The following is a 22,863-nucleotide window of genomic DNA, read 5'->3' as shown; positions in this document are numbered from 1 at the left end:
GTTTGCCAAAAGCATCGTAACTTATACGGTGGTGGATTAAGATGTACATTTAAGAAATTATTTTTACATTTCCAGCGAGCTAAATTAAAAACTTTTTTAAAGTTACACACAAATATAATGAAGTTGCAATTACGAGTGGCACTGTACGGTCACATTTCAGCACTTCACGTTTATGGACAGCGTCTCTATTAAGTAGAACTAAAAGCGCGTCCTCCACGTTCATGTAAAGGGCAGTTTTGGGATACGCACGTAAAAACATTACGAACGTTCGTAAAATCGCTCGTAGAAAATGCTCTTGGCTGGGTTTCTCTGAAACACTTATAATGTTTGCAGCACTTAAGTAGTAGACTACTTAATCTCTCAGGCGCGTTTCCCAAAAGCATTGTTAATCCATTAAGTGCAATTTAAACATATCTTTCTGGCATCTTTACAGTTTATCAAAGACAATGGGACATTTAATAAATTGTAATAATATATTTTGATCATTGACAAACCATTGTATTCTATTTCAGAGGAAAAATAGCTATCAAAACAATAGGCAGCCTCCGCAGTCTGCGCATGCGTCTTGATTGGTCTAAATTTACAAGACACATAATATTAGCCTTTTTTGATAAGCATAATTGTAATGTCAATAGAAAGACGAATAAGTTAATTGATTTATAAGTGATTGATTGTTAATTGATTTATGTATTTTGTAAAATCGAAGTAGCTTTTGCTTTGATTAATAATTAATATAACTCACAATAATTGTCAGCCAGCAAAATTATATATGTGTTCCTTTAGAGCATGTGTTTCCTTTAGATTCAATGATCATAAAAAGTTGCGATGGTAAATATTTCGGTATAGGTGTAGGCAAACATATAGTGTATGTTTAGTGCAGTGGCACAATCTTTAATAATAATAATAATAATAATAGTACTACTACTACTAATAAAGGTTTTATTTTAATATTTCACTGCTAAATGTAATATTTGCTGGTGTTCGCCCATATAAAGCAGGTGCAACTGATGAGTTGGTATTTCTTGATAAGCAATATATGTGTGCCAGGGGGCTCCCCTTCGTTTTCGTCGCTCTCTCTCTCTTTCTCTCCCTCTCTCCCAAACACACACACACACACATGCTTGGAAGCAGAGGGTAGGCGTAAGGGAAAGCTGGCTGGACAGATTTAAGTTTACGCCTGATCGCGCTCTGGAGTGCAGGCCAGCGGAGAGAGGGAGAGACAGCACCTGGCCCGGCTTTAGCATCGCCATCTCGCTTTATTGACAGCCTGATAAGCGGGGCCACGCCGTGCGGTTTCCAGTGGAGATCTCAAGAACTCTGCTGGGTTGCACGGTTTCACGGGGTCTAAATGGAGGCAACGCTCAACAAAGTCCACCTCCTCATTCTCAGTGTCTCTCACTGATTTTCATTTCTATGTGTTCTCATTTTTAGACTTATTTTGTTCAATGTGACATTTTTAATTAGGCTATTATTAACATTGTTGATGACATTGCTTCTTGACACAACAATACACAACAACCTCGAAATGTTGTCATGTAAATATTTTATATATGCACATATGACACAAATTACATTTTACACGGATCCCATGTAAGACCATGCAGTGGTAGGTGTTTTGTGTTGTCATTTGGCATAAATAGCAAAAGTTGTATAGTAGTATATATATAGATATATATATATATATATCTATGTATATATATATCCCCCGTATATATTTACGGACAGAGTGCAAATAGTAGAAATGCTATGCAATAATCATTTAATGTTTTCTGATTTTCAGCTTCATTTTAACTCACTAATAACAACAATCTGCGGATTCTCGTGATGCCTTTTAATAATTAAAGTTTGAAATAAATAATAAATAATAAATAAATCGGAAAGGAACTTTAAATGAATGGTTTATGCGTTCTTATGTCTAGCCATTCCTCCAACTTCCCTGTTTGTGGAATGACAAATGGCGTCCATTGTGACGTGTGCCGTCACTCTAGCCAATCACTGCCAAGTTGAGGTTAATATTAAGAGAAAGTTGATGGTGAGTAGGGGACGTCTTTTTATTCTCAACCACGTTTAAAGTAAGAGGTATTTTGTACCCAACTGGAAAACACTCTTAACGTGCGACGTTGGCGTTTACCGTGAGAAGAAAATACGAAGGAGGGTCCAAAGTTGGACCTGCTTTCATCTGTAAAATAGGCTAGTGTTTTCATCACCACAAAGAGGGGTTTAAAACCTCTAAAACTTGAACCGTGGTTCCATTTTCGGCTTGTTGGACTGGATATTTATTTGGGACTATAGTTCTTTCAAACGGATCCGGAGGGGCTTTCTCTAGATCCACTTACTCGTGTCTCCAGACTCATTTGGAAAAGTGCCTCTCATAACGAATCACGCACAAATAAACTGCCAGAGGAACTTGGTAATTTGAGGTAAGTTTACAAGGTTCTAAGCGTCTGCTTTAGCCTACTGCAAAAGTACATTTACAAATGTAATGCCATCAGGTTAGTGCGCTGGTATTATTTTGACAGCCGGGCTCTGTTAATCTCAGGCAGCACCTTAAATATGACTGGCATTTAGCACATTTTTCAAAACTATACTGTAGAATTAATTTATTCTCCTCCAATACTCAACATTCGTTTTATTGTTGAATCGTTAAATTATGCTTTATATGCAACGCAATCCTATAAAGTCTTGTGCCGGTGTTCCTACATGTCGGGAGGCACGGGAGAACCTGTCGGTATTCACTACAATAGCATGAAATGTGTTCAAAACCTATTGGTAATACCTATCAGGATGTGCCACTGGCATAAATATCAGATAGTGTGATATGGTGTGAGGTTGTACTAAGCCCTAACCCTAACCCAAACCCTACCTCAACCCTATCTATGCGAATATAGCGTTGGTAACGCATAAGATATGTAGCATATATTTTTAGGACACCGGCACTAAACTTGAATGACATTTTTAAATAGGAGACCCTTACTCATGAGAATTGATTAAGAATGTAGGACACTTATCTGTTTACACACAATTGATTAATTTTCAAACAAATAAGTGAGCGCTTCATCTTTGCTACTAGTAGCCTACTAATTAAACTTGTGTAGTAATTAAAATAAAAAATAAAAACAGTGAATATCTTAATGCAATTATAAATTACAATATTAAAGTTAGCAATAAATGCTATAAAAAAAGACTAATAATAATAATAATAATGTTAAAAATAAATAAATGGATGACCATATATCCTAAAAACAAATAAACTGGGGTTTGCTGTAAATTAGTATTTTATACATTAATTTCATTAATAATTTCCCATAAAGCAATATTGTTAGAATTTTTTGCCTATAATAATGTTTTGCCGGAGACGAAGTAGACCTATTTGTAAAATGGCATCAATGTAAACTGCACTATTTAGTAGTTTGCTGATATAGAAGACTAAGATTAATTTTACAATTAAGGTTTATATTTGACCTGCAATGCATAAACTTGGCCCTGAATGCAGTTTACACGGTCCATAAACTCTTGTCACAACTCAAACACGTCAGGTGATCGGAATTATTTACATCTTCACACAGCCAGAACACACTCAGTCACTTCTAAACTAAAATAACATTTCTCTCCACTCAAATAACCTGCTTAAGCAAGGACGGAAATAACAATTATAATTGTCATCCCGCGACACCTTATCTATTATAGTCTAATGAAATGGAATAATATGCAATTTGCTTCTTTCGGATCATGGCGCCTAAAGTTACACGCAAGGGCCTTTCGCCAATGCGGATATTAAAAAAAAGAAGAAAAAAACTTTGGTAAGACCCCTCCCCCAGAACATGGTGACTGCATGGTCATAACGATAAACCTTTCCCACATTGCCGTTATAAGAGGCAGTCTCTCTCTCTATCTCTCTCTATCTCTCTGACGTCAGCTGCATTCAGTCATGTTCCCTCCCCTTATTAAAACTTGTTAGAGAGGTGAGGCACCGTCAGTCTATTTTGCTTGAGGGAAATAGCGGCAAGATTAGGGTCTTTTTCATGACCAAACACCACTGGCTGCTAATCCGAACTGTGCTAATTGATGGGAGGACTACAAAAGTCCATCCGTGTGAAAAGTTTCAAACTATACACATATTTGATGTCGACCACTCTTATAACAAGCCCATTTCATGTTCATCGACTGTTTTCTTTATCAAGTTTATCAATAAGTTTGGATAGGCTACAACTGAATATTTGGATAACGTTAACAACGGTAAAACAGCTCCTATTTTTTTAAATAAGTATAACCAGTTTAATACTAATAATTTCAGGAAGACAAAATAGATTAGTTAAAAAAAATAATAAAGAACTAAGATCGAGGCCTGCGAATCTCATTGCAGTTGCACAACGTGTTGCACTCCGAGCTGTTAATCTCCACCATCTGAGGAACCAGCAAAAACTTTGCAGGGAGAAGATATTTGAACATATCAAACAGCATGGCGGGGTCGCACCGCAGGACCCGAGATGACGGTGCATGACGGTCGCGCCAGCTCATTATCCGACTCCCATTCAAGCGGCCTTTCATTGCGATGCAGACTCTTTGGCAGTGTCGTTTGTTTCCTCATTGTGCTATAGTGAGGAATGCAATGGTTGTCAGCGGCCTTATTCACTTTGGCGATGATAAGCTCCGACTTTTAGCACTTTTCACACGTCAAGGCGAAGTCAAGTGTATGCAACCGCAGCTTAACTGTATGCTCCGTGCGTCCCAACACATTTGGTCTATCTTTAAAGCTGTCCCACCATGCTATACGTCCCCCTCCCCTCTCAATTTCTTGTACTCCAACCCGGAATCAATTCCACTCCAGTGAACGGGTGGAACACCCCAAGCTGAGAGTGGCGAGCAGAGAGTGCAATGCACCTCGAACACAGGCTCGGGGGGGTTGCTTTGGGGTGTACCGAGGTGTGCGCTAATGTCCAAGCAATCAACAAATGTAGTTTAAGTGTCCGGCCATGGACGTAATGATATTTTCATTTCCCCCTTGGCAACCCACGAGACGGAGTTTCTTTTTCTCCCTCTGAAAAACGAAAACAAATCACGCTATTAATGTAAATGTTGCCGTTAAGGCTGACGACATTCTCAGACACAAAGTCAACATTGACACGTGGAGAAAGTTTGCGCCCGTTTCAATGGACATAATAAGATGGAAGGGAAAGATACCCAGGGTTAGCACAAGAAATTGACACAATATTAACGTAGTAAATAAACATTCAAGTACCACGCTAGCAGGCAATCATTTAAGAAGCGGCAAGTTATATTTAAACTAATGGTAATTGTCCATCTGCGCAGCCTGGCCACGTGTAACTTCAGATTGCGTTGGTTAAAGCATGTTCACAATCCTATAGTAAAATATTCTTCTGGCGTTCAATAGCCCAAAAGCATTTCATTAGAAAAACTTCACGTGGGGAGAAAATCGTATGCTTATGAGGAGTGAAGTGGGGTTGAAAAACTAGCTTTTGCTCGGCCCTGTTTCCCGCTCTGTCACCGGGACAGGAGGAAGTGTTTTGCCGGGAGATGATGACAGAGGTCAGGCTCAGCTAATGGGCCACTGAAGAGGAGAGGAGGCGAGGCACAGACCAGAAACACATACATTAATACACGAGTGCTATCACCAATCAGCATAGGTGCGCGCCCGCCCTCCCGCTCTCTCTCTCTTTCTCACTCCCACGAGCGCACATTTTTCAGTCTCGCGCAGTCTTGATGTCCCATTTTATTGTCAATCTCTGTTTTCTTCGCAGGGAATTACATTTTTTCCACACGAGATCAGTTGGACACTATAAAAGACAACCTGCTTGAGGACGATTTGAAGAACTTCAGGACCTTCTCTATATTGTAAAAGAAGTATATCAAGGAGGATTCGAAAGCTGTTGGAACTATGCCTCAAAAAGGTTAGACCTTCTCCTTCGAGCTACTTACACACATAAGCAACCACTTTTTTGTAATTTATTTTTTACATGCACCGCTTTCGAGTCAAATTAATCTTAATGCATACGCCAGCCTTAAAAAAATTGGGAAATCTTGTGATTTTTAAATAATTACACATTTAAATTATGTTCTTTAAAATTAACCAAAACCAAAACTTTCAGTGACAAGCACGTTAAAAACAGTGTAAACTTAAAGCTGCATAGCCTCATATGGTGTCATACTATATCATATGGATTTGATGGTCGTTGCTATTTTATGCTGAAGCAATCTCGAGTTGTGGGCCAAGCAAAGTTTTTATTTATGAGGAAAGCAAAAAAGCCACAGTAGGCCAAGACCGCGATCAGTCCTGAAAATGGGAGCGCAATGACCCGATGAGTTGGACTGTCAGGTTGAATCACACACACCGTCACGTTCAGCCGGGTGCCAATACCAAATCGTTCCGTGAACTTGGTGGTGTTCTGCGTTTTAGTTAAGGAAATGCTGCTGTCTTTGTCTAAGACTTTTTAAAAATGAATTAAATTACATGAATGTCTAAAAATTCATTCTTTAAATATATATATATATATATATATATATATATATATATATATATATATATATATATATATATATATATATATATATATATATATATATATAAAGTTATTCTTATTTTATTTGATTGTGTAGTTTGTAAACAAAAGAAAAAGAAAAAGCCTACAAACCAATATAATTATTAACGACGCTACCATGTTTTATTTACAAGGTAAGACAAATAAATAATACACTACATCCTCCATATATGTAATAAAATAATATATCATTAAATAAGTAGATTTTTAACGGCATTTTTTTATTATTAATTTTCTCACATAAATGTACTTTGAATATCAAATACTTGAATAACTGTGCTTAATTAAGAGCCTTCATGTTGCACATTAGTACGAACAAAATGCAGATTAGGCCCTGTCAATTACAGACAGCACTGTTAATACAGACCATTAACTAAAAGATGAGTGCAGGCAAATACCTTAATAGCTAAGCCTTCTTACTTCTTATGAAATCGAATGCCTTACTATCATAAAAAGTGCATTTGTAATAATATTCAATTGCAAACAAATAATTTCCTGATTCTTATAGTATTATTGTAAATTCTGGAGAAATGTGAGGAAATGTGTAATGTAGTTAATATATCTAAATAGTTTAAAAATTCCAAAGCCATAGTATGCATATCGTAACATATAAATGTCCTGCTATCTCTTGCTAGAACATAGACAAGTTTAGATTTTGTGAAACACGTGCACCTCCTCGCTGGCTGGCGATTCGGGTAGGCTAAAGCCTATATTTATTTGTTGCTGTCCACTGTAAAGCTCGTGCACAATTATTCTACTTAAAAAAAATTAAAAAATCAAAGCAGGGAAAATTTCTTCAGTGGCCTCCTTTTCGGTAAATGAATTGAATGGGTTCTTTATTGCAATTGTCTTTTACTAACTGAGCGCCCCACTGCGCTGTTGTACATATTGTACAGCTCTTAACGACACATACCAGTAGGCACAATTACCTCAAGATACCTATAACAAGAAATTACTTTTCTATTTCGCGCAAGGAGACAAACAAAAAGGCATTGAGGGAACGGGCACCGGGTCATGGTGAGCTGCACCGCTGTTGCGGGTGAAGGGGGTGTGCTGAACCGGGTGTAGGAGGAGGGGGCCCCGCTCCCTTCAGCTCTTTGTATTTTTACAGATATGTTGGTACTTTAAGTTGGAAGTGGTGTAGCTAGTAAGCGAGCCCGGTTTTACTCTCTGGGTTTTGGTGTAGAGAGAGAAAGAAAGCTATTGTTAAAATTCAGCTGGGCTTTGTCGGGGACCCCTAGCGCAGCCAGGAGATGTAGACAGCGTGTGTCACCAGAGCAGCGTATCTGAAGAGGAAGAACAAAGTAGGCCTTGCCCACAACATTTGAAGTTTTATAATCCTGAATGTTAGGGAGTGTCAGATATGTAGTAGGTCGCACAAAAGTGGGCGAACGATGTTGTTACTATTTTGTTGATATTATTTTTTATGATTATAAGATTACAAGGAACATGCTTTTCTCACTGACTGAGGATTCAACCTACATTAAGAAAACTAGCTAGACAAACAAAACACAAACATGGATCATAAAACACTGAGGTGTTATGCAAGCGTAATACTAAGGATAGAAAAGGTGTACTAATAAATTGTTTTGCTTTGTCCTAGGGATATTTTAATAGAGTGAAGCAGATGAGAGTCTATAAATTGTTTTAAGCGGACAGTCAACTCTGTTTCCAGGCAAGTTTAAACCCTGGACATAAGTGTTTTTGTGGAGACAGTACTTTGTTCTCACTTTTGCAGCATGAATGCAAAATTGCTGAAGCTTCAGCCCACAATTGTCCGTAACTTTCTTGCACAAACGATTGCAAATATAAACACTGCACTTCAATACATCTGACTAAAAAAATTGGAAAATTAATAATTGTTATTTTTTCTTTATGACAAATAGAATACTATAACCGGGCCACGTGGGAGTCTGGCGTAGCGTCAATGATGCAAAACAGTAAGTGGAGTTATTTTTCTTTCTGTTTTTTTTTTCTTTTCTTTTTCTTCAATGCGTTTTTGACATGAGAAATGAAGTTGTATGTGACGATAAAAAAAAGTGAGAAGCGTCTAGCCAGAAGGGCATTTGTTTTGGTATATTAGTGAAGGCAGTTCACAGTGTACATCAGGGGTGTTGGGCGTGTGCGTCCTGCCAAATAATGCTGCCTGTTATTCATTTAGCTCAAAGTAGCTGAGCACTGCATAGTAAACTATTTATCTAATTGCTCAGCCTGACTTGAACTATTTTATGGTTTTATGGGATTGCAGTCTATTATTTAAATTGTTAAGGCTACATTTGTGAAAGCAAAAATTTAATTCCCAGTAAGAGATTCCCTGATTTGCAAAACTCACATGGAAGCCTGAACACACACACAACCTGCTTAGAGTGTCTAACCCATATGCTCTTAGCATAATTGTGTGTGTGTGTGTGTGTGTGTGTGTGTGTGTGTGTGTGTGTGTGTGTGTGTGTGTGTGTGTGTGTGTGTGTGTGTGTGTGTGTGTGTGTGTGTGTGTTAGGGGGTGTTAGAGAGGGAGAGGATGTTTCTGCTTGACTTGCTTTTAAATAATTGCTGAATTAATGTTAGCATTGGCAGCCAATCCACCTAGTCCATTAGCAGAGGAGAAATTGACATTGCATGATTCTGATGAAACATCTACCATGTTTATGAAACACAGTGAGAGTGAAATAATAGACAGAGCTTTGATGAAACATTGAATGTTGTAGAGCATGAATAATTTACATTTGCTAGTTGTAATATGTATGTGTTTTGAGATGTGTGAAAGTATCATACTGAGTCATTTGTTTAATTCCTCTGTGGAAAGTAAGGAAGTTATGATTACAATAAATGAGACATATTTTCTCTCTTAATGCTGGACAAGAGGTGTATGACATCTGTAACGAAGGTGTGTTGTCATGTCATTGTTACTACTTTTATTATTCGAAGTGTCAGTTGTTTGCTTTGTCCTTATACTAATGCCTGGTATCCCATTTTCAGTCACTTATTTAAAAAAAAGTCTATAGGAAAATTATTTTGTTGCAACACTTGGGAGGTTTCTGTGCTAATAATACACTGTTAGACCTTACCATGTTTTTTCTACTGTAACCTGATAATGGTAAGCAACTGCAATTGTTGTGCACAGTAATTTACTGATTACTGTAATTTGTAGCTGAGGTATATTACTGTAAAAATATAAATTGTACAGTAACTAGCTGTAAATATCCCTTTATATATATTTTTTAAATATATTTTATTGCTATTATTATATACAATTTATTAATAATAAAGAAAACACATTATTTATATTACAAATATTTTTATTATTGGAGCATGACAAGAATAGGGAACTAGATCATGACATGCACTAATTCTATGTAAAACATTAAAGGTATAGTTATCTCATTATTTCCTCAAACTCCAAATGCCATCCCAGATGTGTAAGACTTTCTTCTGCAGAACACAAACACATATTTTTAGAAGAATATTACAGCTCTGTAGGTCCATATAATGCAAGTGAATGGTAACTAGAACCTTGTAGCCCAAAAATCAAATAAAGGCATCATAAAAGTAATCCATAAAACTCCAGTGGTTTAATCCATGTCTTCAGAAGCGATATGATAGGTGTGGGATATTAAAGTCCTTTTTTTTCTATAAATCTTGACCAGCCCCAACCAGTAGGTGGTTATATGCACAAAGAATGTGAATCGCCAAAAACAGAAGAAGATTAATCTGGAAGTGAAAGTGGAGATTTAACCACTGGAGTCTTACGGGTTACTTTTATGCTGCATTTATATGCTTTTTGGAGCTTTAATGTTCTGGTCACCATGTATAGCATTGTATGGACCTACAGAGCTGAAATATTCTTCTAAAACTCTTTGTTTGTGTTCTGCTAAAGAAAGAAAGTCATACACATCTGGGATGGCATGAGGGCGAGTAAATGTTTTGGGCGAACTATCCCTTTACGTTAAAGACTACGCAACATAAACAGCCATTAAAAAGATAACAAGGATACAATTGTATACAGATTGAAGGAGAAGTCGTCGTTAGTCAGTGCAAGGCCACCAGGATCAAGGGAACACTGAATGAAAATAATGTGTTAAGAAAAAAAAAGAAAAACAGCGAGACGCAATGACTGAAGACGTACCAACACTTAAAAATAGGACAGATGGAAAGCAAGAACGTGTCCTCTGCGAACAGCCCAAAAGTAAACTTTATCCTGTCAATAACATTAGAATAGCCTATTCTTCTTACTCTATAAACATTTATCTTGAATGATCGTCTTATTACTGCTTGTACTTACTTAATGTGACGTTTTCCACTCGAATTGCGTGGGATTCTTCTCTGCTCAAATGCAGCTTTCCTTCAAACAGGTGTGCAAGGAGTCATGGGGTTGTACCTTCTCCTCCCCCCGTCGGGGCTGGAGGGACACCGAGAGAGAGATAGAGAGAAAGCCAAGATTACAGTTCATTATCGTCACAAATACACTCACCTAAAGGATTATTAGGAACACCATACTAATACTGTGTTTGACCCCCTTTCGCCTTCAGATCTGCCTTAATTCTATGTGGCATTGATTCAACAAGGTGCTGAAAGCATTCTTTAGAAATGTTGGCCCATATTGATAGGATAGCATCTAGCAGTTGATGGAGATTTGTGGGATGCACATCCACGGCACGAAGCTCCCGTTCCACCACATCCCAAAGATGCTCTATTGGGTTGAGATCTGGTGACTGTGGGGGCCATTTTAGTACAGTGAACTCATTGTCATGTTCAAGAAACCAATTTGAAATTATTCGAGCTTTGTGACATGGTGCATTATCCTGCTGGAAGTAGCCATCAGAGGATAGGTACATGGTGGCCATAAAGGGATGGACATGGTCAGAAACAATGCTCAGGAAGGCCGTGGCATTTAAACGATGCCCAATTGGCACTAAGGGGCCTAAAGTGTGCCAAGAAAACATCCCCCACACCATTACACCACCACCACCACCACCAGCCTGCACAGTGGTAACAAGGCATGATGGATCCATGTTCTCATTCTGTTTATGCCAAATTCTGACTCTACCATCTGAATGTCTCAACAGAAATCGAGACTCATCAGACCAGGCAACATTTTTCCAGTCTTCAACTGTCCAATTTTGGTGAGCTCTTGCAAATTGTAGCCTCTTTTTCCTATTTGTAGTGGAGATGAGTGGTACCCGGTGGGGTCTTCTGCTGTTGTAGCCCATCCGCCTCAAGGTTGTGCGTGTTGTGGCTTCACAAATGCTTTGCTGCATACCTCGGTTGTAACGAGTGGTTATTTCAGGCAAAGTTGCTCTTCTATCAGCTTGAATCAGTCGGCCCATTCTCCTCTGACCTCTAGCATCAACAAGGCATTTTCGCCCACAGGACTGCCGCATACTGGATGTTTTTCCCTTTTCACACCATTCTTTGTAAACCCTAGAAATGGTTGTGCGTGAAAATCCCAGTAACTGAGCAGATTGTGAAATACTCAGACCGGCCCGTCTGGCACCAACAACCATGCCACGCTCAAAATTGCTTAAATCACCTTTCTTTCCTATTCTGACATTCAGTTTGGAGTTCAGGAGATTGTCTTGACCAGGACCACACCCCTAAATGCATTGAAGCAAGTGCCGTGTGATTGGTTGATTAGATAATTGCATTAATGAGAAATTTAACAGGTGTTCCTAATAATCCTTTAGGTGAGTGTATATATAGTTTATCTTACTACCAATACAAAACGTTAGAATTTCGAATAGTATAGAGGCAAGTTTCATGGTTAAACGTACTTGCATTTGTCTCTGAATGCCGTCCATAATAAACAATAACGGCGGAGGCGCTGACGGCGCATTTTTCTTATAGAGTCTGCCAACACTGCTTATGTGCGTGTTAATGCAAATAATTACCGGGATTTATTAATTGAAAAAAAAATTATGAACACAGAAAGACATAAACCCTCAGTAAAACACGTTGTGGGTTTCGCACCGATATACATCTGCAGTAATTTGCTGTATTTAAAAACAGTTTGCTACTGTATTAATTAGATAGAAAAGTAATTTAAAGTAATTTAATGTCAGAGAAATTACCCATGATGCAATGCATATTACAGTTAAATACTGTGTGATTATTTTATAGTAATTTACTGCTTTTCATTTTACAGTTAAATACCCTAAAAAATGACTGTAAGTGTTAAAAGTGTAGGCTAACCCATATTTGAATCTAATCCAGCTGAAGTAGAGCATATGAAACAATTTATCAATAAATACAAATTCAATATTCCCTCATTCATTTGTTTTTAAACATTTTATAATAATCCATACATGGGACAAACTCAGGAAAATTGAAGATGTGGGGTATATGTGTATAGCGCGTCGAAAAAAGAAAGAAAAAAAGATAATCAGTGTTATTACACTGACATTCCTTCACCTTTTCCGACTGACTGCAATTAGCCAAATGTTGTCGTGTGATGTCTCATGCGCATACTGAGACGATATCATTCGGGTGATGCCTTCATTTTGTTTAAAGGTCACAGGCGGCAATACAAGCTTTGCGCTAATAACTCTTATGTATATAGAGTGAAACGTTCAAATTGACACCATATGTCTTCTTATTAATTGATTAGAAACAGAGCACCGCGAGCGCAATGATTGCCACTGGGCTAGACCGACACCATTCACCTTGGGGAATTATAGAACGATTAAGACTAAACCTTTTAAACGAACGTTTGATTTCTGCGTGTTGGCCCGCTCAAATCAAGTGGCTGCATTTTAAAACCATATAGCATGTGATTTCAAAGACAACAAATCTTCAATGCGCATATTAGCGAACAGAATGAGACAATGGTTACACTCTAATTCTAAAGATCTCACCCAAAATGGACATGGCAATATATTTTATTCCGTGCCTTTAAAAAAAAAAAAAAAGAAAGAAAGAAAAAAGCACCATAAACGTGTTACAATTTTACAGCAGGTGTACAATTAGAATCTCAAGCGCAATATGGTCTCAGGTAAAATAAACTAAATCGTGCACAGCAAATTAATGTTATGGATATTTTGCGCAATATTTAAAAATGTAGGCTACTCTATGCACGTTTAATTCTGAATTTGTATTTCGCTCTGCACATTTATTATTATTATGCATAAACCTACAGGACGAAACAGGGGTTAAGAAGAAATGTCACTTTTAATACATTAAGGGCGAGGCGCGCCCCCGTGAACGTACGCGCGCACAGCCCCTGGCTACCTTAAAATTAAGCTTCCCTTAAAGGGAAAATGAGTAGAGTCCAATTAAGTCTGAGTGATATCCAAATGCAGACAGAAAGGGTCGTTTTATCATGCTACTATTTGTCGTGACGATGCGATTTTCAAAAGCAGAGCGATGCCATAAAGTGACATGCCTGCCACAAGTGCTCCAACTGATCTTTTCAATTAGCCTTCCATGCATGATCCAGGGCGACTTCCGCCTATTTCCAGAAATTAAGCTCAAACTTGACGTGCAGCTAGCTTTATTTTAAAGACAAATGTCAGGCAGGCTCATCATATTTTCCCCCTCTTCTATATTTGGAGCTTATTTATTGCCAAGGAGCTTGTGCTCTTGGACTCAATTTAACGGGAAGCTTCGGAGGGAAGGGAGCTGAGAATTAAAGCAAATACACTACAGGAAGGCTGCTTTTCCGCTTTGGCTTCAGGTTTGGTGCCTTTGGCCATCTTTTTGAGGCTTTTTCGCTGACATAGGTAAACATACATTGTTAAAAGTAGCATAAGCCAATTGGTTACTTAGAAAATGCTGTGCTTTGGTTGATGTTTTGAAGTTTCTATACTTCGACAATGTGTGAGGCTACAGTTTAAATCAAGGCAACGTTTAAGAAGTTTTAATGTAATGCCGCAAATAGCATTACGCCATCTGATCCGTTTAAGTCTTTACAAAGATGCGCAAATCTCGGCTCAGTGGGTTGGATATGTTTTGCTCCAGATCATACCAGAGCCCTGACGCTGACAAAATAATGTGTAATTATATTACAATTGTGTATTAGGAGATTATGATATCATGAGCACATCTGGAGAACAGTCGCAAACATATGACAGCTGAACAACAACAACAACAATTACCGGCTGCTGATTTAAAAGCGGTTTATCTTGCTCTTTGCTCAATCTTGGGTTTTGTTGACAATGCTCTTGTAATGCTTGACTAATTTTTTAGACAACTGCAACCTGAACGCTTCTATTCAAACAGATGTGATCTATTTCAATTGAGCCTGTATTTTGAGTCTGGTTCGCTGAAATGCTGGGATCTTACCCTTTCTTTTTAGGTCACAGTGGAGTGAACCAGCTCGGTGGTGTATTCGTCAACGGTAGACCGCTGCCCGACTCCACGAGGCAGAAAATAGTTGAACTCGCGCACAGTGGCGCGCGGCCGTGCGACATATCCAGGATTCTGCAGGTGATGAGAATGCATGTTTTCAAGTGTACACCTAAAAAGTCTAATGCATATTCAGATATCTTAACAATTTTACAGTAGCTAAGTCTCACATTTGTGATTATTGTTCCGAAATCCCCATCATTGGGGCATTGCGTTTTATCAACAGTAGCCTATGTTAGATTTTTATAATCCGTCAATTATTTATGACATTATGAGCAACGGGGATTAATTTCAAATTTTAGACTGGAATTTATAAACAGTGGTCTTGTGGAATGGTTCGACGATTAATAACAACAGTTCCTGTTGCACTTCTATCCTTTTTTCCATTTGGCAATTTTTAAATTTGGCAACCAAAAAATAGTACATTGAATCAAAAGCGGTTTAATGCATTTTAAAAAGTGCATAATATCTCGTACCACTGAAGAATTTTTTTTTTGTGTTAAAGGTATTTCTTGTGTTATAGACCCATGCTGATGCAAAAGTCCAAGTGCTGGACAATGAAAACGTAAGCTTATTATTGCTTGCAGCATACACTTAAAATTTAACACTAGTCTTAAATGTATGTGAATTGTTTCTTTTGTTTTCCATCTAGGTGTCCAACGGGTGCGTGAGTAAAATCTTGGGAAGATACTATGAAACAGGCTCCATCAGACCAAGGGCGATTGGAGGAAGTAAACCACGAGTAGCAACTCCCGAGGTGGTCAACAAAATTGCCCATTACAAGAGGGAGTGTCCGTCCATCTTCGCCTGGGAAATCCGAGACAGACTGCTATCCGAGGGGGTCTGCACAAACGATAATATACCCAGCGTAAGTTAATTTAGGGAAGTTGCCATGAACTTGATAACTTAAGTTATGAGCTATCTATAAGCATAATCGTATAACTAAAACTGTTGTTGATTAATAATAATTTGATGTTTTAAAATGCACCAACTTATGACATTGGACTTTAATTTACTCCAAAATTGGTGTGTCCCAGTCACTGCTGTAATTTCATCTAACCTAAAGAGGACAACGCAATGCGATGTAATGCTCTGGCATGTAGGCCCGTGCAGAAATCGGGCCAATCGTTCCAAAAGCCAAGATGCCTTATCAACAATGTGCTCTTTAATTAATGTGCCGCATCATTGGGGTTCGTCTTTCAGGTGTCATCGATAAACAGAGTACTGCGCAACCTGGCTAGCGATAAGCAACAGATGGGCGCAGATGGCATGTATGAAAAGCTGAGGATGCTGAACGGTCAGACCGGCACGTGGGGGACCCGGCCGGGCTGGTACCCCGGAACTTCGGTACCAGGACAGCCCAATCAAGGTATGGCAATTTTACTTGCCATTTAGAAAGAGCTTGTCTAAAGTGGTGTTGAGGATGTTTTGCTTTCAGGAGTTTATAAAAGCACAAAATTATTCAAATAATATTCGTTTAATTAATCATGTTATATGTCCAATTTCTTCTTCTTCTTCTTCTTCTTCTTCTTCTTCTTCTTCTTCTTCTTCTTCTTCTTCTTCTTCTTCTTATTATTATTATTATTATTAACAACAATAAAACAAATCAGGTAACACTTTTAATTAACAAACAAAAATATTATTATTATTTTTAACAACGATTAAAAAAAAATCAGGTAACATACTTTTTTAGAACTATCATTATTTTCATTATTATTATTATTATTATTATTATTATTATTATTATTATTATTACTGTTGTTGTGGTGGTTGTATTCTTTTTTCTTTAACTTTCTAAAATGCATCTTGTCAGATGAAATTGGTATTGTTACACATGCAATGCTTACTCTTTACCTTTGTCAAATTATATTATTATTTTGAATTTATTCTGAAATTACACCTGTAAAGTGAAAACGTCACAAAGAAAGAAAGAAAGACATTGGTGTGGTATCCCTGTACAAAGGATGCTTGTATCACACGGAAAAAATTGTAATGGCAACTGCTTTGTCGCTATATAATAGCTCATTAATGAACATTTTGTTTCTCATTAAGGAGACATAAATAAGCGTTTAGTTTGAGGAGACAGCTGTGGAAATGTTCCACGGGAGACACATTGGACACGCTGACAACGTTTATGAATTAGACTTGTCACTTTTAAGGGCACCATGGAACGACAGATCGACATATATAAAGATATAATAGAGGGAATGTTGCCTATATAATGTCTATATCATATTGCCATGTTAAGGCTTTATCTACTTTACAACAAAAGGTAACAAATCGCTCTTGTCTTTTATATGTGTAAAACACGTTACATAAAATTAGCCTATCCTTGATGTTTTCTATATTGCTTATGTGTTATGCTTTAGAAATACTGTATATATTTAATATTGTTTGTTGTAGTGTGGCCTCGTATTCGAGAATAAAGCACAAAAGTGATTTTATTTGTGCTTTATCTTGATGTTAATAGAATTAACTTTGAATTAATTAAAAAAAAAACTGGCAACTGCTTTGACATCATTCTTAAGCACCTAATTTCTGTTTTGTGACGAAAAAGTAAACTAGGCTACAAAATGTTTTCTGCTTAAAATCACAAATCACTTCGTATTTTCTGTTACTTTTTGGTTGTACAAACATAGTGTATTTTTAGAGTAACACTTTTAATATAAACCTATTTATTTTATCTCTATCATTTAGAGATTGCCCATTGGTCCATTCCAAGGGTAAGCCTATTAGTCATTTTGTGAGGGAGACAAATATGATCGCAATCTGATGAATGTCACGCAACACTGAATAAAATAACGAATTCATCTGGACTGACAGACGCTAAAAGAGACAAGTCTGTCGCATTCAGAGCACTCAGGAACCCCTCCCTCGCCATAGGCTTGGGGTGCTAAAGCCGTCCAAAGGATTTGGACACTTTCCCTTGTCCAAGAGTGCTCGCATGTTTTTATCAAGGCCTCCACAGCTGAAAGATGCCGCAGTTGTTTTACCATCGTTTGCTTGCCTTCCGCCTCACTGGTTACGTCAACGCCCCAATAAGGAATTATTTTATTTCCCACCGCCTTTCTTAGAGAAAACAAATCCTAAATCTGGCGACAGTTGGTCAGGCTTTTGAGAACAAGCCACACATTCGCTTCTTTTATTCGGATTAGCTCTTGAAAAGTGTATAGGATGTGTACAAAGACGTTTTAAACGCATAGAACATGATAAAGAATAACTTGAAGAATAAAATAAATATTTAGTGTAGCTAATATTCCTTGTTGAATGCCTGTCAGTATAACTATATTCCACTAAGAATAAGTATAGTAAATTGTTAAAAGTATTATTTTTCCTTTTACTGTTCTCTATAGGTTATAGTTAGTTATTCCATTGTCTGACCTATGCCCTTGCTTTAAGTTTCATTGACATTAAGCCCCAATTCAATTATAGAGATTTTTACTCAGAAGCCACCTCTGGAAACAGTGAAATCTAAAATAATTTGCTCATCAGGCAAACTCAACCACCTTAATGTAATAGTTCACCCAAAAATTAGAATTCTCTCATCATTTACTCACCCTCGCCATCCCAGATGAGTATGACCTTCTTTCTTCTGCTGAACACAAACAAAGATTTTTAGAAGAATATCTCAGCTCTGTTGGTCACACAATGCAAGTGAATGGTGACCAAAATTGTGACACTCCAAAAAGCATGTAAAGGCAGCATAAAAGTAATCCATACAACACTAGTCTTTAAATCCATATCTTCAGAAGCAATATAAGTGTAGGTGAGAAATAGATTCATATTTAAGTATTTTTATTTTTTTAATATAAATCTCCACTTTAACATGCTTCTTCTTTTGTTTTTGGAGATTCGCATTATACATGCATATCGCCACCTACTGAGTAGGGAGAAGAATTTAAGGTAAAAAAGGAGTCTCATGGATTACTTTTATGCTGCCTTTATGAGATTTTTGGAGCTTCATAATTTCAATACCCTTTCACTTGCATTGTAAGGACATACAGAGCTGATTTTGTTTTTAAACCTTTGTGTTCAGCAATAGAAAGAAAGTTGTAGCCTACATATCTGGCATGGCATGAGGGTGAGAAAATGATGAGATTTTTGGGCGAACTATCCCTTTAAGAAACGTTAACTAAATTCCATAACACAATGGTTTAAATCAGGCACTGGTGTCCAACAACCCACAGTTGGCACTCCTATCCCCTTGTCTGAGACAAACAAGAGCCTTCGTATTTAGATGTTTAATTCACGGTGGCCTGGCTGTTTTTCTTTTTTGCCTATAAGAAGGTATAAATCCTACCCGAGGTTGAACAGGCCAGCAGAGACAGTGATTAATGACAGTAGAGCATAAAGGTTAACACGTCGAGCTGAAAAGTCTGTTGACTGGAATCCTCCTGCTACAATGACTGCTCGAGAGAATCCTTTTGTCGCCTCGTCCAATTGTGTCCTCAAAATTCAACCCACGAAAGTTTGCCATCCCTCCTCACAGCGAGTATGTAATAGTTACCCTTACTCCCGCGCTTTGTGTGGCTGTGAAAGCATCCCTCTCCTATTCAAGTATTGGCGGTCACCTCAATAGCTCTGGAAATGCCCATATGGTGGCCGTAGACTAATTGAAGGACTCAGGGATGAAAAGGGGGAGAGGGCCGGTGTTTGGTTTTTAAAAAACATTTCAGAGGACCTGAAAGGTTTCTAGGATTTTTTTTTTATCGCATTTATGTAAAGCCCTCAAGCTTGTCAGCCATTGTGACTTGACGCTGAAAGATCTAAGCGAGCGTGCGCAAAATGTTTTCCCACAATATTGCAAATTGTGATACAGCATACAACATAACGGACCAGTGATTTTATATCACAAATTTCACACTTACATGCCGAGCAAACGAAAGTATCATACCCTAATTAAAGCATATAATCCAAACAGAAAATGAAAAGCGCGTGTTTATACAAAATAAGACTAGATTTTATATTTCTTTTCCAGATGGCTGTCAGCAATCAGACGGAGGCGGTGAGAACACGAACTCAATAAGCTCGAATGGGGAGGATTCGGATGAGACCCAAATGAGACTTCAGCTAAAAAGAAAACTGCAAAGAAACCGCACATCTTTCACACAAGAACAAATAGAAGCACTTGAAAAGGGTAAACACTGATATAATTTTACAGCGTAATGGCTAATAGGCTACTTAAGCTAACGGCTGCGCATTACGGTAGCCATATGCGTTAATTGGAGTCAAACGCCCGTTCATAAGCTATAGGCCTACTTCACATGGTACTTTTGCACATTTCGCATTTTGAAAAAAACAAAGAGAATAACTGTTTATTTCGTTGACCTTTTTCACCAGAGTTCGAGAGAACCCATTATCCTGACGTGTTCGCACGAGAGAGACTTGCCGCCAAAATAGATTTACCCGAAGCAAGAATACAGGTGAGCGAAGACACTATAAAAAAATCAATGAAAACATTCTCTTTTTGCTTGTTATTTATTTTATTTTTTTAAATTATGTGATAACTAACCAAAACTTGTCCTCTTAGGTGTGGTTCTCGAACAGAAGAGCAAAATGGAGGAGGGAGGAAAAGTTAAGAAATCAAAGAAGACAAGCCAGTAACTCTTCGAGTCATATACCCATCAGTAGCAGCTTTAGCACTACTGTATATCAGCCAATCCCTCAGCCCACAACGCCAGGTAAAGACACTAAAATAGTGTGGTTGGATATTGTCAGCATATATAGGCCATAAGAAAACATTACTGAAAGCCTTTAGTATCATTAATGAACATGTAGAACCTTAAGTTTGTAATTTTTTAAAATTTCTGATTGTTTTTTTTATTATTATTTTATTTATTTTTAAACAGTATCCTTCACATCAGGGTCCATGTTGGGAAGATCGGACACAGCCCTTACAAACACATACAGCACCCTGCCACCAATGCCAAACTTCACCATGGCCAACAACCTTCCTTTACAAGTAAGTCCATATAAATGTCAGTTTATAAGCCCTTCATTCTGTATTAAGTATTAGGTTATTGAATTTGCACTGTACTGTATTGTTACCAACACTATGCAGTGCCTACCTCAATGTTTCAGAGGATTAGTAATACAATATTTGATAGCATTTTAAAATCTTATGCAATTACAACTACAGCATATTCAGGTCTGCATGACTGTGTTTATATATACAGGATAGAGATGTGAGTGTTGCTGACAGGTTTGCCCTTCTCCCCTTCTTACCACCCCAGCCAAGCCAGACCTCATCCTATTCCTGCATGTTGCCAACTAGTCCTTCGGTAAATGGGCGGAGCTATGACACCTACACATCACAGCACATGCAGGCACATATGAACAGCCAATCAATGGCCACCTCAGGCACAACATCAACAGGTAAGTGTTTACTCAACCAAAATGATCAATTGAAATAATTAAAGTAAAATAAAGCTATAAAGCATGTTATGTCATACCCAAAAAAAAATTTTTACAGGACATTTCAATCACATAATATGTGAAATATGATAAGCTCTAAATATAATGAGTTCCCTTAATTTCCACGATTGTTTCTCATGTTACAGGTCTAATCTCGCCTGGAGTGTCTGTACCAGTCCAAGTGCCAGGCAGTGAAGCAGACATGTCCCAATACTGGCCCAGGCTACAGTGAGAAAAAAGGCACATGAGAAGAAATAAAGAGAAAGAAAACAGAGGAGAGGAAAAAAAAGAAAGGAGCTCCTTCAACTCCTGATGTCTCTCGGCTGCAAGGCAGGGCTGTTCAGCAGTATTTAACTTCAAAAGGAAAAGAGGAAACTCTAAATGACCTTTTTGTGAACTGGGATAGTGCCACTTGTCTATCATTCTTTGGACACAAAGACTTAAAGAAGTACAGACTTCTGTAAAGTGCCCGGTATTATATCGTAAAATGGAAAAAAAAAAAAAATCTGTTTTTCAGTTTCCAACCTAAGTCATTTTGATGTATTTGTACATGTAATGGCCAATCATATGTTATGACAAAGATGGAAAAAAAAATATTGAACAACTATGGATGGACTGTCAAACCAAGCTGCATCAGTGAGCAGAAGAACATTTGTGCAAACTTGTTTGCCATTCATCAAACCTTTCCCATTATCAGCTGATATCAAGAACTTCTGCCCACTTCTGTTTCCAGTGTGGACCTGTTGAAACAAAATATCTCTGTATCATTTCAAGGCAAAAATAGCAACAGAGTTCAAAAGAAGCCAATCTACAGTTTGTTTTGTTTCCAAAACTTGCAGACAAAACGAGGGGTATGTTGAACAAGGTGACTACTGAACCGGAGGAGAAAATGTGTGGTAGCTAAAAATGGTAGATTGTGTCTTCAATATAATTCAGTTTTGTCTATGTCAAAATGTAAGTATTTGTCTTCCCTAGAAGTCTTGCAGAACAATTTCTTTAATAAAATTAATTTCATTTTATAATTCTATGAATATTTCATACAAATTACAATATTTGAATTCAATGACATTAATGGACCAAAGCCTTTGCATACCAGTCATTACATTTTAGCCACTTTTATCTTTCATGAGAAAATTCACAATCAATTTCAGTGATCAATTAACTTACTGCCTAATTTCAACCAATCATAATAGACCTATCCAATCTTTTTAGCAATTAGTTTAATTATTTTGGATATTTAACTTGAGGCAGACTAACAGCACTAATCACTAGTGGAAGTTGTAGTGGTATTAGGGAGGCCAGCAGGGGGTGCTCACCCTACGGTATGTGTGGGTCCTAATGCCCCAGTATAGTGACCGGGACACTACTGTAAAAAAGGCACCATCCTTCGGATGAGATGTTAAACCGAGGTCCTGACACTCTGTGGTCATTAAAAATCCCAGGACACTTCTCGTAAAGAGTAGGGGTGTAACCCCGGTGTCCTGGCCAAATTCCCCCCATTGGCCCCTATCTATCATGGCCTTGTATTAATCTCCATCCCTGAATTGGCTACATC

At 37.7% G+C, this 22,863-nt stretch overlaps 1 protein-coding gene across 11 annotated transcripts; it reads left to right on the top strand.

The window, feature by feature from the left end:
* The first annotated feature begins 2,085 nt into the window (after positions 1-2,085).
* On the top strand, positions 2,086-22,291 carry LOC127640417 (paired box protein Pax-6-like). 11 transcript variants are annotated; one of them, XM_052122973.1, is made up of 15 exons: positions 2,086-2,420; positions 5,760-5,909; positions 8,161-8,232; positions 8,444-8,497; positions 9,418-9,441; positions 14,845-14,975; positions 15,418-15,459; positions 15,547-15,762; positions 16,098-16,263; positions 19,873-20,031; positions 20,235-20,317; positions 20,425-20,575; positions 20,744-20,856; positions 21,071-21,269; positions 21,455-22,291. In XM_052122973.1, exons 4-15 carry the CDS (start codon positions 8,485-8,487, stop codon positions 21,538-21,540), a joined length of 1,383 nt encoding a protein of 460 aa, XP_051978933.1. In that variant the 5' UTR covers positions 2,086-2,420; positions 5,760-5,909; positions 8,161-8,232; positions 8,444-8,484; the 3' UTR covers positions 21,541-22,291. The 11 variants fall into 11 exon arrangements, with proteins under 11 accessions (XP_051978933.1, XP_051978929.1, XP_051978934.1 ...); XM_052122969.1 differs by lacking the exon at positions 8,161-8,232 and having other exon boundaries at positions 20,759-20,856; XM_052122974.1 differs by lacking the exon at positions 8,161-8,232 and having other exon boundaries at positions 21,128-21,269.
* Positions 22,292-22,863: the final 572 nt, after the last annotated feature.

The sequence above is a fragment of the Xyrauchen texanus genome, chromosome 49, assembly GCF_025860055.1.
Source record: "Xyrauchen texanus isolate HMW12.3.18 chromosome 49, RBS_HiC_50CHRs, whole genome shotgun sequence".
Lineage (NCBI taxonomy): Eukaryota > Metazoa > Chordata > Actinopteri > Cypriniformes > Catostomidae > Xyrauchen > Xyrauchen texanus.
The sequence above is the reverse complement of the archived record's forward strand: the minus strand, read 5'-3'. Positions and strand labels throughout refer to the sequence as shown.